Source organism: Diabrotica virgifera, chromosome 4 (genome assembly GCF_917563875.1).
Source record: "Diabrotica virgifera virgifera chromosome 4, PGI_DIABVI_V3a".
In the NCBI taxonomy this organism is placed as follows: domain Eukaryota; kingdom Metazoa; phylum Arthropoda; class Insecta; order Coleoptera; family Chrysomelidae; genus Diabrotica; species Diabrotica virgifera.
The window spans coordinates 239,560,721-239,583,654 of record NC_065446.1 but is presented as its reverse complement, the minus strand read 5'-3'; the positions used below and the strand labels follow the sequence as shown (position 1 = coordinate 239,583,654).

Below are 22,934 nucleotides of genomic sequence, written 5' to 3'. Positions count from 1 at the left end.
AGACCCCATTTTTAAACATGTAGTCCACGTCTTCCTCATTCGCTACGACTACCTGATCATCTGCGAAAAACAAAGTTGTTAGATATTTTCCACCGCCTATGTCTATTCCCATTCCGGATACTTGTTTCTTCCACTGCTCTAGCGATGATTGAATATATATTTTAAATAAAGTCGGAGACAGACAGCATCCTTGTTTAAGCCGCTTTGTTATTGGAAATGACTCAGATATAAAGTTTCCTTCTTTAACGTACATAACGTACTTTAAACTTATGTAAGAGGATGATGGTCGCCTCTGAAACGGATTGAAATATAAACTGTCATTCATTTTTTTTATACTTTTTTACTTTTGTAGGAATCCCCCAATCGATGAGGCCTAGAGCATGGCTTTATCTGTGCGGAGGAAAAGTATTATTAGAAAAGCAACCCGATAAATACGAAGAATGCTTACGAGCCGAAGCGGATCCTAAATGTATAGATGACATAAAGAAGGATATACACAGACAGTTCCCCTTACATGAGATGTTTTCTTCTGAAGATAAACCAGGGTAAGAATATTAAAGTTCTTTATTTTGTTTGTTATAATGTAACGTGTCCAAAACTTACTTTATGAATTCCTTCCCTGAAGTGAGAATCTGAGAATACTGTATTACCTCATCATTTGATTGAAAATGCTTTCCACGCATGGATTTCTTTTAGGTATGGAACAGGTGGAAGTCGCTAGGAGCCAAGTCCGGTGAATACGGTGGATGCTCCAATAATTCCAACTTCTATTCATGGATTTTGGCCATCGTCAAATTGCTAATGCATATGTTATTATCTTTTATGTACTTTGGATTTACCTTTTTTGTCTTTTGGTAGATGTTTCATTGGAAGTCCCCCTCCCCAATGCAAATGTTTAGATCCGTCACTGCCACAGCATATTAAAAAGTAGACTTGTCTTAATAACACAGTCACACAGATTACACAGTCACCACTAAGGACAGTACTAAACTGATTATAACAACCTGGATCTGTTGTTGATATAAACGATGGATTAATATTCAGAGATCCGGCTCAACGGACCAGAACGTATCACGCATATTTTAGCTGTATTTTAATACGTTTTTATTTTTTTATTATTTTAGTCAGCAAGAATTGTTTAACGTTCTGAAGGCATACACAGTCCATTTCCCCGACATAGGCTACTGCCAAGCGCAGGCGCCCGTGGCAGCTTTTCTGTTGATGCACATGCCTTCAATCCAAGCGTTTTGGTGTCTAGTGTCGATATCTAACAAATACCTCGAGGATTACTACTCGCCTTCCATGGATGTCGTGAAAAGGGACGGACTCATTCTAGAAGGTCAGTTGCACCTATTTTAGTTAATTATTAGTTAGCGTACAAAGGTGCCATCTATTTTGATGGCCATGAACGAAAATAATTGAATACGAGGGATGTCTTTTTAGTTTTGCATATAGAAATAAAGACAAAAAATATATACTTAAAGTACGTTATTGCTTTTCAAAACATGACAGTTCAAGATCGATACACTTTTGTATACGTTTAAACCAATTGGTAAAACAGTTATTCCAGTCTTCAGTTGACACTTGCAAAATCGCTGTTTTAAAGGCATTGGTGGCTTCTTCTGGCGACTGGAATCGCTACCCACGCATTTAATTCTTGATCTTTGGGAACGTGAAGAAGTCGTTGGGGCTTAGGTCGGGGCTATATGGTGGATGGTTTAACAATTCCATGTTTTGAAGCTTCAAAAACTCTATTGTCTTTTGGGCAGTGTGAGCACTTGCATTGTCCTGATGTAGGATGATTCGCCGTTGTGTGTTGCTTTGTCGGAGTTTCGCGATAACTTCTGGTAAACAAACGGGTATATACCAATCCAAAGTAACCATTCTTCGATTTTCTAAAGCAATTGTTGCCAAATTTTGAAACAAAAGTTGCGACCATTTTCTTTGGCATACTTCGAGAACGGATCACTTTTGTTGGTTTTTCCTCATCGTGAAACACCCACACAGGGGACTGGGGTTTATTTTCCGGTTCGTAGGAGTAAATCCAAGATTCATCGCAACTAACCAAACTATAAACGTTTTTTGAGCTTCATTTATTGAACCGTTACAATGTTTTCCACATCAATTGACGCTAACCGCTTTTTGCGCTTCTGTGAACAAATGAGTGATCCAACTGATGAGGGAAACCAACTTCGTAACATCCAGTTCTTCATGTAGGATCTTTTGGATGGAAATCTTTGAAATGCCGAAAGATGCCTCTATTTCCTGGTATATTACAAGGCGGTTATCCGCCGGTTCCAGCGTCAATGTTTTGCTGTGTGACTGCTATTTTGGTTAGACCTGGCCTGGATTTGTCATTGAGACTGGAACGACCACGTTGAAATTCGCAATACCAGCGGAAATAGTTGACTGGTGTGATGCTTCATTCCCAAACACAGAAACCATTTCAGCGAGACATTACTGCTGGGATAATCCTCTCTGAAAATTGTAAAAAATTATTGCTTGATAAGGTTCTCGGCTAAAATCTATTTTTCGACCGACTTGCTAATTTCAAAAATTCACTGTATCTACACGGCTTGTTGTATCCTAATAAAACTCGGATTTGTTCAACAAAAGATTGAGGTTACCTTCAATACGCCGGAAGGTTTTATTAGTGGCTCCCTCTAAGCGGCTGTATGCAAAACTAAAAAGACAAACCTTTGTCCTTGGCGCTATACGAAATGTGTAAAAGTTTTCTCTTCTAATGAAAGCTTGCTATTGCTTTGATGTATTAAAGCCCGTATATGGCTTAGGAGCACAATTTGTCAAGCTTTCGTGTTTGAATTGGTAATCAACACAGCGTTATGACGTCGCTGTCTCCCATGACCCCATCAGATGCTGGGGCTGAATACAAAATCAAACACAAGAGGTCATCGAATGTCTCCTACAAATGGTTAGCGTATAAAGGCGACATCTACTCATTGACTCATTTTTTTTTTATTTGTAGGTCTTTTGAAGAAAGTATGTCCTCCAGTGTACAGGCATTTAAAAAAAGTTAACGCAGAGCCGATGTTTTATTGCACCGAATGGTTTTTATGTGCGTTTACTAGGACGTTACCGTGGGATACACTTTTAAGGGTCTGGGATGTTTTTCTGTGCGAAGGAGTTAAAGTGCTATTTAAAACCTCGTTAGTCATACTCATTGGTAAGATATGATTATATTTGTTTTATTTTTTGATGTGTAGGGGTGTTATGCTTTTTCTCATGAGGATCTTTCAGTGCGTCACAGTTTTCGATTTCTTTCTAACGCATTAAATTGCATGTGACAGAAAAAAACGCACGTCGGTGATTACATTTCGTCGGTGACATTTATAACATTTATTCTAGTTGTCAATAGATGGCGCTATAATCGAAAAAAATTATTTACGAATTATATAATATATCTACGAATATAATCTGTTCAATTTATAAGACTATACAAATCAAAGAAAATACCATTTTATAAATGCAATAAACACAATTGATTTGATTTTATGCTAAATTGCAAATAAAATGTGACAACTGTCAGATTTAACTAAAATGTCATGTCACTAAAATGTATATTATCACGGACTTACCTTTTTTCTATCATTTGTGACGCACTGAAAAATGCTCATGAAAAGAAGCATAGTATAAGATTAAGTTCAAGTTTGTGTGGTCACCACCCTTGTCCCCCGGCCGCCATCTTGGAAAGAGTGGTGCAAAGGGTTTTCGTGCTGCATCTCATAAACTGGCGACCCTATAAAATTTTTGGGCATTATTTGTAGTAAATTAAATTGTCGACAACTTAATTTGTATTAATTTTTATCGTAAAATGGAAAAGAATAAAGTTATTCTGAAAAAGTGCACCCTAAGGCCTTTCGCACACACAGCTACTAAAAAGAAACTAAACTAGTTGGTAATCAGAGTTATCAACGGGTTATCAACTATGGCTCGCACATTACGCTACCGAAAATTAATAAAACGAGTCATTTCTTGACTGTACTTTGTACTGAGTAGCTTTGTTAGGCGGTGTTTAAGTTTATATATTATGTTGTCCTGAATTTATTTTCTTGTGAAATTTTTGTAATTAACTAGTTTTTGATGGGAAAGAAGCCACAATTTTACTAAAAAATAATTTTATTAATATTTCGACGTCCAAATCGGATGCCGTGTCAAAGTACAAAAAATATTAATGAATTAAACAAAAATGTTGTTGCTTAGTAAAAAAGTCTTCAAATAATTTATTTAATCTGACTCATTTATATCGGAAATTTAGACATATATTATACATTTTAACGTAGAAGACTTAAAAATCATATTGTTGTTATTATTTATTGTCACCGTTGCATGTAGTTGTATTTTTAAAAACAGATCACATGTCATGATTTTTTGTGACGGATATTCTTGAGTTGGGGTTGATTTCATGTAATCGAATAAACTATCTTTCAGTAGAGTCGTCCCAGAAACGCAATTCATAAATATTAGCAATATCACTTTAAAGTCTTCTACTTTAAAATGTATAATATATGTGTGAATTGTCGACATAAATGAGTCAGATTAAAAAAAATACATAGAAGAATTTTTTACTAAGCAACAACATTTTTGTTTAATTCATTAATATTTTTTGTATTTTGACAACGGCATCCGATTTGGACTACGAAATGTTAATAAAATCATTTTTTTTAGTAAAATTGTGGATTATTTCCCATCAATAAGTACTAGTTAATTAAGTTTATATAGGCACGGATGTTTTCCACTTCTTGCACTAATTTTATATTAAACGATTCCGCTGATTTTGCGTGTTAAACTTTAACAAAATATGACACTTTTTTCTCTGAGATAGGTAATAAGGTTTACTGCAAATAAGAAATTATATCGTTAAGAGCCTTATTAATTTTACTGTATAAGAGCAATAATTCACACAAAATAATTTGGCTTAGCTTAATTTACTGCAAAATACTAGCTTTGAAATATCTACTAATAAAAAAATTTTACACGCATAATCCAAACAAACCATGTTCATATCTTAAGCTTATTTAAGATATCAAAAATAACCATCTTTTATTGAAGTTATACTTCTTTAGGCGCGATTGAGAGTAAAATTTCATAATACTGCGCGCATGCGCACACAGACAGTATGGTATAAACGTTATACGGGATCTGATTGGGTGTTAAAATCATCTGTCAATAATTGTTCAATATGGAGATTTTCTATAAACAAATTAATGTTGTGTATATTAGTTTTTATTGTTGTGATGGCAGAGAAAAAAGTTTATAATATTGTAGTGACTTTTTAAATGGTTTTTAAAAGCGACAGGTACGTAATAATTGTAAATGTTTCAGTATCCTAATAGAAAATTTCATAATTACCTACTTATGTATTTGGAAAATTTTAAAAAGAACCTACCAAAATAGTATGTAATGCCTTTATTTACATAATTTGATTACCATCAAAATTTCTATCAATATTCACCTAATATATTGTTTTCTTACTCTATGTTTTGTTGTATAGTAATATTTCTTTCAATTCTAAATAATTTCAATTCAAAATCAAAATAATTTGGTTAAATTCAGAACCGTCAAAAGTTTAATCCGTTTAGTTAGTTGATCTTCGCACATGATGACACATGGTCTCCGTGGGTAAAAGTTTAAGGTGAATGAATTTCAATACTAACTGCGCTGATAAGCGGGTTCGAACCCCAATGGAAACTTTTTATTTATTTATTTATTTTTTATACATTTTATGATTGTAAGTTTATTTATTATATAATTTTTTTCAGAAAATACGTATTTAGTTAAAAATTTTTCCTACATTGTTCCGAAATCATTTGTGGCATTTTTCAATGTGTTTCTTTGTGTGTGTTTTTTCTTTTATTATTTTAATTTTTGTCACTGTTTTAATAAAAAATTTTGAGAAGTAGTAAGTATTAAAATTAGTTTAATATTTAAATAAAATATAAATGAACTGTTAAAAGTATATTAATTTCGTTGAAATCATATAATAAAAGTATAACTTCTTACGTGCGTACAAAGTACATACACATTCTTTTTTTTTTAATGTAAACAACAATAGAACATGTAAACCAATTCCCACTATTTCTTTACCTATATCCGTAATAAATACCTACCTCTCGCTGAGCACCAAAGTTCGACCCATTCAATCCTTTATGCATTTTCCAAATGTTTACGAACTAGTCCCCCAGCGACCTGCATGTCCAGTCCGCTGTCGACTGATCATTCTCGCATTATAGACCGACTGCTAACTAGTAGTGCTGTGTGAGGACGCTCATTAAAATACATGGACAGTGACTGCTAAGTAACTGATTGGTAACTAAAATTACCAACTGGTTTCTTTTTAGCAGCTGTGTGTGCGAATGGCCTAAGGCCTAAAAAAAATATAACATTTCAATGGACTACCTAATTATTTTATTTGTATTTTGCGTTTTAGGGTGTTTAGGTACACCGAAAAGTAGGAGACAATGTCCTGGACTATGTGAAACATTAGCTAGGATACGAAATCCGCCAGAAAGTATTTTAGCAGAAGAAAATTTAATTTATAATGTAAGTTTTTTCATTTACTCTTTTCGTAAAACAACAGTGTTAGACAACTTTTTGTAGTGAAATGATTTTTAACACTTAATTTATGCAGTTTTCATTTTAATTTATTTACAATTTATTTCTACAACCCTAGTTACACTAAAAATATAATTTATATAATACCTTTATCTCCCGACTATAGAAGCGTGCACTGTTCACATCCAGAATGAATCCTACATTACATATGCTCTATTTAAATACTGTCCGACTGTCCCCCAATTCTCTATGAAAAAAATAGACCTAGAATTAAATACTCACAGACATGACGGCGTCAATCACCGGATATTTGGGTTCTCTTCTATTCTCGAAGCAGATATTCTTAGCTATATCGTTAGATATGGGGGAGAGTAGGGTCCGCATTACAATACCATAGTTGTCTCTTAATTGTTTTCTGTACAGTTATTACTTTCAAAATCATTTAAATTATTTTTTAAGATTAAGATTTTGAATTTTAATGTATGTAGCTGGCTTATTATGTTTACTAATATAGTGGTAGGGGAGCCCAAGCGGGGATTTTTGCAGTTACTCGAGCGCGTCAGATTATCATATGGGGAGAAACCTGGTACTCTGCAGAGGTACCTCTACCATATATTGGCTCTTAACACAGGAAAGTTCGTTAAGGGGGGCCCAATAAAAAATCTATCCTTAAAAATACTCGAAATTGTCAGATTAAGATAAGGAGGTTAGTTAAGTACAGTGGAACCCCGATAAGTCGGCCCCCGATAACCCGGAAGTCCGGCTAACCCGGACCGATTTTCATCAGATAAACATTTTGATTTTCAATATTTTGTATTTTTCAATTTAATTGTGATGGCTTATTTCCCATCAAAATAGTTAATTATCAGACAAACCTTTCAACAATAAAAATGTATGTAATATAATATTTGAGAGATAATGTGTATGTGTGTAATTTGAACTATATGATATTAAAAATGACTCATAGCACAGGCCGCAGAAACAACAGCCACCTGTCTGTAGTAAAAATACCTATTCCTTTTTATTTCAAACTGTCTTAGCATTGTTTAGGAAAGACTATTTAAAAAATTCTTTTATAAACAATGGTCTTTAGTTTTAGTTTTCACTGTTCTTAAATAACATTACATTGTTGTGACTGTATTGTGTGTCTTGTATTGTTCGCTTCCGTTTGCTTACGTTTGTGTTTGGTGTTTTTTTTAGTAATTTTAATGAGTAGGTACTGTGCATATTTATAAATCTATTTCATGTTATTTCAATTCTAACGGAGTTTATCTGTAAGTATACCGTATTTTATTCATTTTTACCATATTCTCCGGCTATCTCGGATTTTCGATAACCCGGATCGGCCGCGGTCCCGATTAATCCGAGTTATCGAGGTTCCACTGTACATGCAAAAGAGTGTATATTTAAAAAATCTGACGATTTCAGGGGTGGGGGCGTAAGGAAATGGGCGAGCCAAAAAGTTTCACAAAAAAGCGAATATTTCGCGAAATGAACGTCAGATCGAAAAACTAAAAAATACGTCTTTACTATTTCAAAAATCTATCCAATGGTACTAAACATGACCCCCCACGGAAAGGGATGGGGGGTAAATTTAAAATTTTAAATACAAACCCCGCGATATTTCGCAAAATGAACACCAGATCGAAAAACTGCAAAATACACTTATTCAATATTTTTGAAAAATCTATCGAATTGTACCAAACAGGACCCCCCACGGAGGTGGGGTTGGGGGTTACTTTAAAATCTTAAATGGGACTCCCAAATTTTTATTGCAGATTTGGATTCTTTACGTGAAAATAAGCAACTTTTATTCGAGACATTTTTCCGAATTATGGATAGATGGCGCTATAATCGGAAAAACGATTGTTGGAAATGGAAAATTAACTTAAAAATGTAAAGTCCCCACTAAAATAGAAAATTTTACCTAACTTTTTTTGGTTTTAGGACCTAATAATCTCAACCCAATAGTTCCCCATAACGCTCGAGTGACTGAAAATTTAGCATACTTTGCTCCCCTACCATGTTTTAGTTTCGGAAACGTCAAATATGAAGTTTTTCTTTCATTTTTAGATTAATAGACTGGATATAACTGAAAGAGACTTCCAAGAGCAGCACCAAAAACAAACAAAGCGATTAAGAATTGAAGAAGCTAATGCCAAAGCGGCCGCCGAAGACAAACTAAGGTGAGTGTATTATTTTTTAATTCAATTAATATTTCATTTAAATCACCCGAAAAATTGGCTGTCCCAAGTCCATATCAATTATTAAGTCCATATCAATCCAGATATGCCCTCCTACAAGACATCCTGCAAGGAAAAATATTTGGAAAGCGAGGTCCAGGAAGAAGAACATCTTGGTTCAACACAACATCTGTGCACCTTTTATTTTTCGCTGCTGCAGATAAGATTGTCATAAGATTGTGATAAGAGTGTCATGATAATCGCGAACATTCGTCACGGATAGGTACATCAAGAAAAAGAGAAGAAGTCCATATCAATGTCAATTAGAGGAAAATCCATATCTGGTTGACTACACTTGGCACCGAAGCTGAAAACCTATATAAATTTGGCGACAGCTTCAATCTCCACCAGAAAATTAAGAAAATTGCTAGGATCTTTAACAAAAAATCAAGTAACTGGTATCTGGTATACATAATTACCAAGATGAACTCATAGTAGACCCTCGCGATATACTTAATACCTGGAGAATTTACACAGCTAATTTGTTCCATTTGAAAGACCATGTAAATGGCCCAAGTATTTTGAAAGCCGAGTTTGTACACGCTATCAAACTATAAAAGTGACGAAGCCTCAGAACCAGTTGATCTGTATGTAGAAACAATCAAGTTATCAATTCATGAAGAAAATCTAGACATTATTGTGAAGCTATTTATTGATATCTAGAATACAGACCAGATTCCAAAAGGTTGACTTTGGTCAAGTACCACCAGCTAATAAGCCTAATAGGCCTGGATCCCGCATACCAAAAAAAAGTTGATTAATAGCAAGCTGAAAATTTGTTAATAGATTAACAGTGTCTAGTCGGGTCGGACAAACTTTGATGTACGGGAACACTGGAACAGGGGAAGTTTTAAAATAATTGTGGAACGTGATTTTGATTGTGGAAAGTGTCTTCTTGACAAGTTTATGATTGTGAAAATTAGCAGATTGTTTGTAAGATTATTCAATAGCAAACTTTATATAGAAAAAAATGTTTGTCCGACAAATATGTTGGGCATTTTAATAAGTCGGACACGTAAAACATGTCAAATGACAGGAATTATGTTGGTGATAAATAGCAGTCTGATTTTTGTATGAGAGTGTAATGAAAGGGTAAAAATTCAATTGGAAGTTCTGTCCGACAAAATACATGGGACGTTTTCGTAATCTGATGTTCGAAACCTGTAACCTGTTCCACAATTAAAACTTTCCCTGTTCCAGCGTTCCCGTACATCAAACTAGACACCGTTAGCTATTAACAAATTTTCAGCTTGCTATTATAAACTTTTTTTGGTACGCGGGATCCAGGCGTATAAGGAGTCACTTTTTAAAACTTTTCTACAGAATACTACACACAAGAATATTTAAGAGATGTAAAGGCATCGTGGCACATAACATCGAAGAGCTTCCTATTAAATGATCTAACTCTTACACGTGAAAATGACTTATACAGCTTTGGGTTTGCAAAATAAATATCTTCTTCTTCCTGCTTCCTTAATAGGCTCGCGCATGTTTCATCTTCGGATGCCTCCTCATCAGATGTCCAGGTTGTCACTTCATCTCTTCCTTGGCCTTCCTATACTCCTTCGGCCGTTTGCTAATCTGTCTCGTGCTATCTTTACCAGTCTCCCTTCTCCCATTCTGCTTATATGGCTATACCATTCTTTTTTCTTTTCAGTATCCGCAGTCATTTAAGTTCTATACAGTGATGAGCGCGCTAATAACCGGCAAAATAGCTCAAAAGATGGAAAACATAATACATTGCGTAACAAAAAGAGATGAAACTAGTGGAGGTGGAAATTATCGTTATAAACGTATCAATTATTAACATTACATTGCATAGTTTTCCACCTTTAGACGTATCAGAGGAGTATGACAACTGTCACAGTAGAATTTTATAAAATACTCCTGTCACAGACGTCTAAAGGTGGGAAACTATATAATGTAATGTTAATTAATACGTTTATAACGATAATTTCCACCTCCACTAGTTTAATCTCTTTTTTTTCGCAATGTACTATGTTTTCCATTTTTTGAGCTATTTTGCCGGTTATTAGCGCGCTCATCACTGTATAATACAGCTTTGCCTGAGGTCTGTGCTACGTTGTCTGTCCCAAAATGATTTTCCTGTGATATCTCCGACTATTTTCATTTCACACCTTTCCATCAGTATTTTTGTTCTTGTGGAAAATAAATATCAATAAGACAAAAACAATAACTATACATATAGGTAGAAATGATTACCCAAATGCAAAGATATCTAGAGGTATCTAGAGAAGAAATCGAGCAAGTCATGTAGTTTAAATACATGGGTTGTCTGCTAAACACTAGTTGGGACGCTGGGATTGAAATAAAGAGCAGAGTAGAACAAGACAAAAATGCTTTTTTTTTAAACTTCGTAAATTTTTGACTGATGCAAGTTGGACTTCAACCTAAGATACAAGATGCTAAAGTGTTACCAAAGAACATATACTCTCCTAGAAGAAGAGTTTGAATGGAGCAGATGGTCACGTTTATTTGTCCCTTTAAAATACCGTAAACATTGTCAGGCCACATGCACCTGCTCAGTTGGTGCACAAAATCCTATGCTGAAACGTTACAGGGCAGTACCTTTCTATAAGGTCTATATTATTTGGTGTTACGTTTGATCTGGTCCCTTTTACGGAATGAACTAGTACCTACTATAAAAACAGTCTGTTTTTAAACCAAGATGAGTAATTCAAATTTCCCGCACCGTAAAGCTTGTTTGTAATTGGTCCAACCTCAGGCAAGTTTACTCGACTGTTATCAAATTTTGACACTAATGACATTTATAAAATTTTGACACTATTGGCATTTCATAGGTTAATTAAGTTATATCAACGATTTTTTGTATTTTCTACGTTATTCCTTTAATTTTTAGATTTTTAGTCTGTTTTTATATAAGAAACAGTTGTTTTTAGAACTCTTTAGCGACGTATTAGTATAATATAATTTTTATGGATTAACGTCAAAGGTCGATATGATCAACCAAAAAAGAAGATGTATTTGGTGATATTTCTAGTGACTTTATTGGGTGTGAATCTGTCTTTTTAGTTTACTCCTCTTGGTTTAAAAACAAAGCTTAAAAGACTAGAAGGAAATATAGAGGGTAAGAGAGGTCTAGGACGTAAAAATATGTCATGACAGCATAAGATTTGCCGATGGACACGAATCCATAGTTACGAAATGCTTCGCAATGCTGCTAAAAATAGAATAGTTTTATCCTGAATATCTAACATCTCATCTTACAAGACAATGTACGGTGGATGCTTACGCCGAAGTGCACAATTTAAAGAAGAGGAAAGTAAAATTTTTATTGATTTTCGCTAATTGGAAGCTTCTTTTCATCGGCCGTTATTGTACGAAGCTAGTTTGACAGTATCTAAGTAAGAAAACGCAAAATTTGAGCTATTTTTCATAACACAAAAAACTTTTTCCAGCGCTTTTGTCATTTAGTAGAAGTTTCGAGCCATCTTATGCAATTTTGAAAAGAGATTATAGTTACACGGTGCTAAATCTGGAGAATATGGTGGTTGGTTTTATTAATTCGTATCTATTAATTACGTGTTGCTTGAAATATGGTTTTTATGAATTCTAATTGCACATTTTCCTTATTTTCAGGTAATATTTCCCAAATGTTGGTTTCGGCAACCAAGTCGTCGTCAGTATTTATTGTCGTTTGGTGGAAAATCGACAAAAACACAGAATCGTACCTATATCTACTTACAGATTTATTTAAGAGAGAATATTTGTAATTTACAAGTGATAATATATTTTTAACAATAAATTCTTCGCTTAGTCATAGGAAGACTCAAAGAAAATTGCTACAATGTTTGATACTCTTTTGCATCTATTTTGAAAAATTACAAAAAAAAACTTTTTGAATTGAGAATAAAAATTTATTTTGTTGTTGTGAAAACTATTCTTTACTTTATTTTATTGTAATATTTTCGCCGGTAATGGATCACTTAACTCAGACGTCACACGAGGGATGAACAACAGATCAGATCTTTCACAACAAATGTATATTATTAACATTTTAAATTCATTTTTAAGTGCTCTAGCGTGACAGCATGTGAAAAATGTGACTAGTGTCTTTTTGGTTTTAGTTTGTTGGGTTTCTCTATAACTTTTAACCAAAGAGTGTTCAAAAAATGGTTCAAAGCATACATATTACAATATCTTCTTCAATAATGATTCTGGTAGGGTATAAAATGCAAAGAATCATATATAATATAAAGTGTGTTCTTGGGTTATGCAAATTATTTGGATAAACACTTTCTCAAAAACTTCTTGGCATGTTTTTGCTAATTTAATTGGAAATGTATATTGGTTGTTTCGTTCTCGTGTGACGTCATGGATATAGTAGTTCATTTGGTTCTAGTCGATGTTTCGGGACCAACGCAGAAGTGTAACCAAATCCAGTATTTTGTTAATTCCATTGCTCTTAAGATAAAGACGTACATGAAAACTGTTAAAATTTGTCGATTAAGTCCAAATATTCCTTACATTATTTAATAGTTAGTCCAGCAGTTGAGTTTATTTTTCAGTATATTTAATAAATATACTGGGTGGGCCAAAGAAAACAGTCCACCTCGATATTTGGCAGTAGTTATTAGATTTTAAAGAAATGCCGAAACAGGTCAATTTTAATTTTTAAATTACAATTTTTTGATACCTATATATTTCATACTAGTGACGTCATCCATCTTGATGTGATGACGTAATCGATGATTTTTTTTAAATAGGAATAGGGTTCGTGTGGTAGGTCATTTGCAAGGGAGTTCAATTCTCTATTCAGTAATATAAACATTAATACCATTATTGATACAGGGTGACCAAAAAAATAGTTTTTGAATTAAATTAATTGACGCAAAAAGAAGAATGTATGAATTTATTTAACACAAAATACATTCTTTTGCTGTCAGAAAATAAAAAAAAATGTTTATTTGATAAATAAACATTGCTTTTCGCTTAACTGCTAAGAGGTAGGTGGAAGGCTGTTTGTGATTTAATTTAAGCGAAAAGAAAAGTTTATTTGTGAAATAAACATTTTTTTCTATTTTCTGACAGCAGTACAATGTATTTTGAGTTAAATAAATTACATACATTCTTCTTTTTGCGTCAATTAATTTAATTCAAAAAAAATGTTTTGGTCACCCTGTATAAATAATGATATTAATGTTTATATTACTGAATAAAGAATTGACCACCCTGTCAAATGAGCTACCACACGACCCCTATTCCCATTTAAAAAAATCATCGATTACGTCATCACGTTTAGATGTATGACGTCACTAGTATGAAATACTACTGCCAAATATCGAGGTGACTGCCTTCTTTGGCCCACCCTGTATATTAGAGCTGTCAGTAGATACAGCACAACTCCCTCTCTGACTTCGCAAGCCAGATGTCACAAACCGTGTCGTCTAGCTAGAATGTACTGAGGCGTTGTTAAAAAGAACGGGAAACTGTTGAATGAATCAACAAAATGAGAACAAGCCTTCGAAAAACAACTGAAAACTTCGATTTGTTAATCCGCGGTTGTCGCTCCTCTTAGCAATCGTCGCGCAAAGTCTGTGAGATCCAAGCTTTGCAAATTAATAGTTTTATTATATATTAATATTTCTTCTAAAAATTGTGTATTTCGTATTTTATCGCAATTTAAACAAAGTAACATTTAAATATTGCTGTTATAGATTATTGTTCCAAATTAAAACGCTGTACAGTGTGGTGTTTTACATAAAAAGGTAGCCAAAAATGGAACTGGCCAGGTAACTGGATATGACGTCGTGTGGCACCACCCCCACCGCAAATAGTAACACGGTTTGGCTGCGTTTAATTGTAAGATTTTGCTATACTTTTTGTAGTAGGAATTTTAGAGAACTATCTGTAAGGGGTCAGAAATCACTGTGGATTTATAAGAAATTAATTTATAATATGTTCTAATCTGTTTTAAATCTGTTTGAATGTGTGGGTCTATCTTAAGAGCAATGATTTACACTAAGTTTGTTGAGAAATATAGCTTTATTCATGAAAATTGGATAAAAACTATCATACAGAAAATAGCACAACGCTTAATGAATTCATTTCTAATTTTTTTTATTTGTCGTCGTAGTTCTTTGCAAATTATGGCATAAGGAACTTAAAGTCCTTCTAAAGTAACAGTTATATTAAATAAAGAGTTATTAAATTGTTATAAGAAGTGTACATGAAATTTAAAGGCTTTAATGTACGTAATTGAGTCACAGGCATACTTCAGTGTAATCTAAGACTCAGATCTACTGTACCAGAAATGACATTGTGCCATAATACAGGAACATCACTACAATTCAGGAAACTTCTGTTAGAAGTTATTAATAAATAAATCATGGACTAAAACCCTATTTTTCGAATTGTATAAACTGTTTTGACGTGTCATTTGGTTATCGTGTAATTTGGCTTCTCTCTTCTATTTAAACTGGAACAAAAACCTACAAGATTTCTCCAAAACCTATAATTTCCCATACTTTGATCAAAAAAATCGATCGTTGCGGCGTTTGGAGGCCGTCCACAATGGACAGCCTAAGTCTGACGTCACAAATGTCACAAAATTGGGAGGAGCTTATATTGACTCTAAAGAATTTTGTTTGTAACGTTAAATGGTCATAAGGAATTTTTCATTTACGTGCTTTGTGTGGCAAAATAAGACTTCATTTAAGTATTTCGTTAAAGAAACGTGTTAAGAGATTTTTATTCGGTTTTGGTCAGGTGGTTTTTATTCCTTAGTGGTTGGAAATAAACATAACCTCAAAACTGTTTACGTTCTAATCATTGCATTAAATTAACTCACCTGGGCAAAAACGAATAAAAATCTCTTAATTGACACGTTTCTTTAACTAAATACCTAAATGAAAAGTCTTATTGTGTCATACAAACCACGTAAACAATAAATTAAAAATTCCTTATGAGTGTTTAACATTATAAACAAAATTGTTTGGAGTCAAATATAAGCTCCACCCAATTTTGTGACGTCAAGACTTAGGATGTCGATTACTACTGTACCACTTCCACAAGATGGTGACTGTAGACGTTTTTTGACATTTAGCATATTCCTGGCTTGCCGATTAGTCAAACGTTTTATTTCTCTGCTATCTTTTGAGCGTAACCTCTGTGGCCTGTACAGAGGAATAACAATTAAGTGATTATTAGCACTCATAACGTCTAAGTAACCAATGAAACGCCTGTAACATGTACTTGATTTATACCTTGAGGCAGTGGCGGCTGGTCAGAGGAGGCAAGGGAGGCTTAGCCTCCCCATAAATTTTTTACTTTGTTATTGCATACACTACACTGTTTTGTTTACTTTGTTATTTTGCTTGGCGTTAGAGATATCGCAAAAAGTTATTTGAACAAGTTGTTCCAAATAATATTCTAACCCCACATACCAAATTTCAGCACAAAATTCGTACTTTTAGTTTTTTCATTATTTGTAGTCGGGATCCTAAAATCGCAGAGGAGGCTGCTGGCCGGAAAATCTCACTTGCCAATGCTCCGCGTAGCCCAGAGCGAGCGTTAAGGATGGTTTAAGGAGACCCGGTCTCCTTAGGAGCTGCATCGCTTAACGCACACGCTGCCCGGAGATCGGGCAAGTGAGATTTTACGGCCAGCAGCCTCCTCTGCGGATTTTAGGATCCTGACTACAAATAATGAAAAACTAAAAGTGCGAATTTTGTGATGAAATTTGGTATGTGGGATTAGAATAATATTTGGAACAACTTGTTTAAATAACTTTTTCCGATATCTGTAATGCAAAGCAAAATATCGGGAAGTTACCTTGTTTTTGGATTCGCAGAGTAAGCCGCTTTAAGAATTAAAAAAAAATCAGTTGAGTATCATCTTAAACAATGTGAACTTTCAACCTGTATGGACTGCAAAACTTCAAATCTGTATTTATTTTGATATGCATATCTACTTACAGAGATAGAATTGTTAACAAATAAACGACACAAACTGGTAATACACTTTTACAATTATACTAACTATTTTTAAAATGATATGATATTATGAAATTATGAATTATGATGATATAAAATGTAAATAAAAAATGGTCATAAAAATGGGGCCTTAAATTAGATTTTTTTGGCGGATTTTTTTTGCTAGTGCAAATTTGTCTAGATATTTTACAGTTAGGTATAGCCTCCCCTATTGTAAACATCACGAGCCGCCACTGCCTTGAGGACCTTCAAATAATATAAAAGTAGTCTTTGGTACAAATAAAGATTTTTCACTTAAAATATTTAGAAGAGCATCGCAATAACTTGGTATTTTCAACCTTTTCTTGCATTAATGTCTAATATACGGTGCTAAAATCCACACACGAGTTAATATTCGTACAAAGTGAGAGCTACAATTTTTCTTTTTGCTATATATTGTTGGGAACTTATTTGCACACATGGTTTTTATCTAATTTTGCTTCAATTTCACCTAATCTTCAATGACAAACTTTATATAGCATTTACTGTGTGAATACAACAGAATCAATGACTCTAGTGTTTTTCTATGACCTTGAGAAAGTCAAGCAAATTTATTGTGTTGTAGTCTACGAGAAATCCTGATATGTCGTTTTTTTTCAATAGGTTTGTTCCAACATACAATTTTTGTACGGTCCAAAAATCATCACGAAACTGCTTGTACCGTTTTTATGCGCAGGTCAGCCCAACGAGTACTTGCGTTTATCCTTATACTGAAATGATCGTGACGAAAGTTTCACTGGCCGATCACAATTTTTGTTGGAACACACGGAAGGACGATGCGATGAACGATCATCTGTTTGTTGGAACATATTTTGTTTACTGCGCAAGAGCGTGATCATTACATGGTGGTTTTTCGTTGTGTTGGAACAAACCTATTAAGAGCGCAGAATCAGTTCGCTACTTTTAAAAAAAATTCAGACGAGGATACTAAATGCCAGATACATAATTTGCGACGGCTGCAGTATCGAATTCACAGGCATGCTCGTCAGTATGTAAACATTAACAGTGCAGTGCGGTTATATTTTTGATACAGTAATCTGACGATAGTAATCTTGCAAAATATAGAGAAGCGTTTAAACAATTGATCGCCAACCTTCGTTAGAAGACGGCACAAAAAGAAAAAGAAGAATCTGGCGATGCTGTATCCCATAGACAGGGATTTGGATGTACCAAACAAATGAATTTGTCATTATCAAATACAGCACGCTCCATTACTTAACACAGTATAATTCAAAGAACACCTTTTTTCCTTTCGTTGCTCATTCACAAGTATTCGACAGAAAATCATGCGTCTATGGAATGTGGTGCAAAAGTATCCTCGTCTAAAAGCACTCATTTGACGTAATGTTTCTTTTGCATCTGCATACACATTCAGTCGCCGGTGACAGGAAGGTCCGAGATACAGAATTCGGAATCTAGTTTACTGTATGCGTCGTGCGTCCTGTGTGAAAAGCTCCATTTATGTAATATCTGCATCTCGGATACAGTATCCTCGTCTGAAAAGGCTCTAAAGGCAGCAAAGGTCTTCTAGAGGGAACACTAGCGTTTGTTGAGTTTCATTTTGTCAACTTACGTGCAATTTTTCTTATATATTTATATTTTTTATGAATGAAGCACCTGAGAAGAAATCGTAACGTACACATTAGTAGGTACATATATTTTATATACCAAATGCTTACCTAGTAGGTAGCTTTTGTTTTTTTACGGGATCACTGCAATGTTTTGTAACATTTTTCACGTTTGTGGGACAAAAAATATATTTAGCTGATTCTTGAATAAAACTGTACCGATAGGATCAAAATGTGCTTAAATTGGTTTCGTTGTTTAGAAAATGCCAAAAATTGTTTAAATTAGTGTTTTGTTATGGAAAATTGAGTTTTTAGATGTGAAGAAACAAAAATTTGAGGATTTTTGTATATTTATTGATGTTTAAAATCGGGACATCTTAGTTTTGATCCTGGATTAGGCAATATATCAATTAATTATCCTTTTATATCCAAATATAAAATTCATAATATTAAACCGCAGCTCAAATAACTGTTCCTGATATTATTCACTCGGCTGTGATTTACATCCTGTGGAAAATCCTTCAGGAAAATCTTTAACGCTAAAATGAAAACATCTAAACTAAATTTCAATCAGACGTGCACTGCATGTAAACAACGATTTTAGTTGTTAAAGGTGTTCAAAATTTATCTACTCGTTCCATAGTAACAGTATATTATTAATGTTGTTCTGAAGCTATTTCCTTGTGGCATTTTTATAATTACGTATTTTTTATGGGAAATAAGCCTTGTATTTTGTATTTTGACAACGAAACCCGATTTGGGCTTCGAAACGTTAATAAATTAATTTTTTATAAAATTGTGGCTTATTTCCCATAAAAAATACGTAAGTATATTATTAAAATCACCTTTTGCTCTTTCCTCGATTATTAGTTTTTATTGTATAGTATATAAATTTTTGTAATCACTGAATACGTAGATAGTGAAAAAATAATCCGATTAATTAAATTAATGAATAATTTACGCGATTATACAAGTAACTGTTATCCAAAAATATTCAAAAACAACGGAATATCCATCCCGTTTGTTGTAGATGACGAGATCGCTGTCAACTGCTGTTTACATCTAGTGCATAGCTTATGCGAATAAACTGTAGTGTGTATATTAATAATAACAGCATTCACAGTTGTTTTTGTGACTCAGGCCAGTAAAACAAACATATCTTTACCTTAAATATTTTTTTTTAATATTGTTTGTAAGAAGTTTGTAATAAGTTTGAAGGAAATATTATTTGTTCAAGAATCAAATACTATTTTTTGGTTCCCACTGTTCGCCAACATTTGTATATCTCACACCGAAAGTTGTTGAAATAATTATCTACTGTATGGTTTATTATTTGCAATTTTTCGCTAAACACAAGACTTTCGATTGTAAGTCAAATTGGTAATCAATCTTTGACGGTACAGAGTTACTGAAAGTATTAAAAAAAATACTGTAGTTGGTCAATAAGAGATTTTATTCAACTTTTTCAAAAATGTTTTTGGTTTAAACCTAATACGCTAGTAATAGTACTAAATATTCCGCATTTGTACCCATATTTTTAAGAAACTACAATCAAAAACGCTAAAGTTGTGTCTTAACGGAGGATTTAAATTATGATACAAGTTATGTACTGAGCATACAGGGTTGCCAGATTGGGGTATTTTCCCACAACTTTGGGGTAATTTGAAAGCGTCTAGGGGAATTTTTCTAAGCAGAAATAGTTGGGGGATTTTATGTGGAATTATAAGGGGTTATGGTGAATTAAATTTGCGAGTGTACATAGAACTGTAAATTATACTCTCATATAATCGAAGACGATAGGGCGCCCTCTGTTGATAAGTAGTATAATTTTGGTTTACTGTTCGTTACATATGACTACTAATTTATTAAAATACGACATAAAATTTAAATTTGGCGAAGTTGAGCTTCAATTTGAGGGAATTTCAGTTTCTAAGTGGGGGATTTATAAAATCACATCTGGCAACTCTGACCTCATATATTATCATCGACATGACATACAATAGAAAAGGGGGCCATAAATACGGAATATGCAGCTCTTTGTGTACTACAATTTTACGGCCAATTTTTCAATACAATCAAGATGATAGTTCCTCTTGTTGGGGTTTTATAATGCATTTTGATGTTCCAATATACTCTAAACCGGTACTTTTTAGAATGTATGATCGGTAAACTAGCATCTTGAAAAACACCTCCATTCATAAAAACCTAAATGTTTATTATGTTTTCATACTACCAGTTTGTACCTACGGCTTGGAGGCACTACAAAATAAAAATAGAAATTCTTGGAATGTCACTGAGAGACAAGATTAGAAACACCGAGGTAATACGTAGAACGAAGATCAGGGATAAATCATGGAAGAAATTACAAAAATGAAATGACTCTGAGCCAGTCACATAGCCAGATATAATGATAACAGGTGAGCACAAAGAATCCTAGAATAGAGACCAAGGAGGACTAGAAGAAGCATGGGAAGACCTTCGAAGAGAAGGGTAAATGACATAACAGCAGAAGCCAGCTAACAGTGGATTATTGAAAGATGGATGCAATTGGGAGATATACCTATGTACATTCAGAAGTGGAGGGAAAATGGTTGACGAAGAGAGAGACCTGGTGTGAGCAACGGATCTTTAGGTAATCTAATTCCTCGACGAAATGTTAACCAAAAATAATTGCAAATCGGAAACGATTGTATATTATTACATTTAAGGGAGGTTTACATAAGCTGCCTATACTCATAATTTAGTATCGCACATTAAAAAGAAGTATTGGCATTGGAAAAGTTGTGTGGTATTAAGGAATCCGCATTTTGTACCAATTCTTTGTTTCCAATTTAGCAACTCTGTTAGAAGTTAGATAAAATGTAATATATTGTTAAGTTGTTGCGGAGCATATTTAAATATTTCCTGTACAAACATTGAAGAAAAAAATCTTCTGTGTAAAAGGTATATTTATTTGAAAACCCCAATAAGGTGCTACATTAAAAAACGGAACGTTTTCGCTCTAAAGAGAGCATCATCAGTGTTCTGTGCAAGCTCTACATGCTAAACCACCAAAAATACATGGGATAAAACCCTTAAAGTCTTACATTGACATGTATACTAAATCCTGACGATGGATGAAATTTAAAGAGATACCTCAAAGCATTATATGATTAATCCGCGAAGCATGTGGGTGGTCGAGTCGATTTCTCTGTGTTTACAAAGAGAAAGGTGAAAGCCAACTCATTATTGGGGTTTTCTTATAGGTATATATACCTTTTACACAGATTTTTTTCTTTAATTTTTGTAATTAATGGTATACAGCCAGCTACAGGAAATTTTTTCTTTATGGATTTCCTTTGCATCATCAACAGAATGATACCAATTTTGACTTATCAAAACTTACAAAAAAAACATTTTTTAGTTGCATTTTTTCAATGTTTTGATATTATTTTATGATTCTCAACTATGTCAAAAGCTTTCCTCTATCATTTTAGTTTACTTTTGACACCGTGGTATAATTATGGCATCTTGTTTCTTAGTTTAGCTAGTATGTTTTTATTCGTTTTATTTTGCACCCCAATTGCTATTGTATATTTTTATTCCGCACCGCGTTCTTTAAGTTGTATATTTATGTTTGGTTAACAATTTTCAGGTGTGTGAGATTTTCTTATTTGTATAGTCAGAAATTAACTCTAGTTATTATTTGTAAAATAATTTAATATATATTTGAAAGATAAAGTTGTTTTAATTCATATATAAGTGATGACGGGAAATTTGAAAAATACAAAAAACAAATTCAAATGCTGCCACCTCGAAATTAAAAAATATCGCCAAAACCTTTTAGTAGGGGAGCCCAAGCGGGGATTTTTGTAGTTACTCAAGAGTGTCAGAAAATCACATGGAGGTAAACCTTGTACCCTGTAAATGTACCCCCACCATATATAGACTCTTAAAGGCCCATTTATACATACCCGGGCCGTGTCCGTTCCGGGTCAGTGCCGAGTCCGGGTATTTTTAATGCAATATTTACATACAAACGGGTTGTGGCAGTGTGCGTACCGGGCCGAATAAGAGAGGAAAACGTTATTACATATCTCTGTGTAAAAGATAGTTGAAATATTTAGGCTTGGATAGAAGATCTCACCTCACAATATCTATTGCTTGTCTGTTTTCCAGCAGCCGCGTTCACAAAACAATAAAATCGTGTTTATACAAGTCCCTGCGATCCGTGTCATTTTCGTGCATCGCCAGTGCCGACAGCAAAAATATCGGCTGGGATTAATTTCAGACCGGGCCCGGACGGGCCCCGTCCGGGAAACGCCAAAGTACATATTGTTTTTTTCTTTGACCGGACCCTGTCTTAACACTGAACGGACACGGCCCTGATATGTATAAATGGGCCTTAATACAGGGGAGTTCGTTAAGGGGGGCCCGAAAAAAATCTATCCTTAGAAAAACTCGAAATCGTCAGATTAAGATCAGGTAAGTACATGCAGAACAGTGTATAATTAAAAATCTGACAATTTGAATAAAGAAATGGGTGAGTCACAAAA

General features: G+C 33.9%; 1 protein-coding gene across 5 annotated transcripts in view; it reads left to right on the top strand.

Annotated features, from left to right (window-relative positions):
• The window catches only part of LOC114327157 (TBC1 domain family member whacked), a 54,607-nt gene extending 32,488 nt beyond the window's left edge, over positions 1–22,119 (top strand). For 4 of the 5 annotated variants that reach the window (XM_028275690.2, XM_028275697.2, XM_050648822.1 and 1 more), the window contains exons 3-8: positions 353–545; positions 1,125–1,339; positions 2,987–3,184; positions 6,449–6,561; positions 8,647–8,759; positions 12,438–22,119. In XM_028275690.2, the coding sequence (XP_028131491.1) occupies positions 353–545; positions 1,125–1,339; positions 2,987–3,184; positions 6,449–6,561; positions 8,647–8,759; positions 12,438–12,441 (836 nt within the window). In that variant the 3' untranslated portion in view covers positions 12,442–22,119. Of the gene's footprint in view, positions 1–352; positions 546–1,124; positions 1,340–2,986; positions 3,185–6,448; positions 6,562–8,520; positions 8,560–8,646; positions 8,760–12,437 lie in introns of those variants that run through there. The other variant, XM_050648823.1, reaches the window with a different exon arrangement.
• Positions 22,120–22,934: the final 815 nt, after the last annotated feature.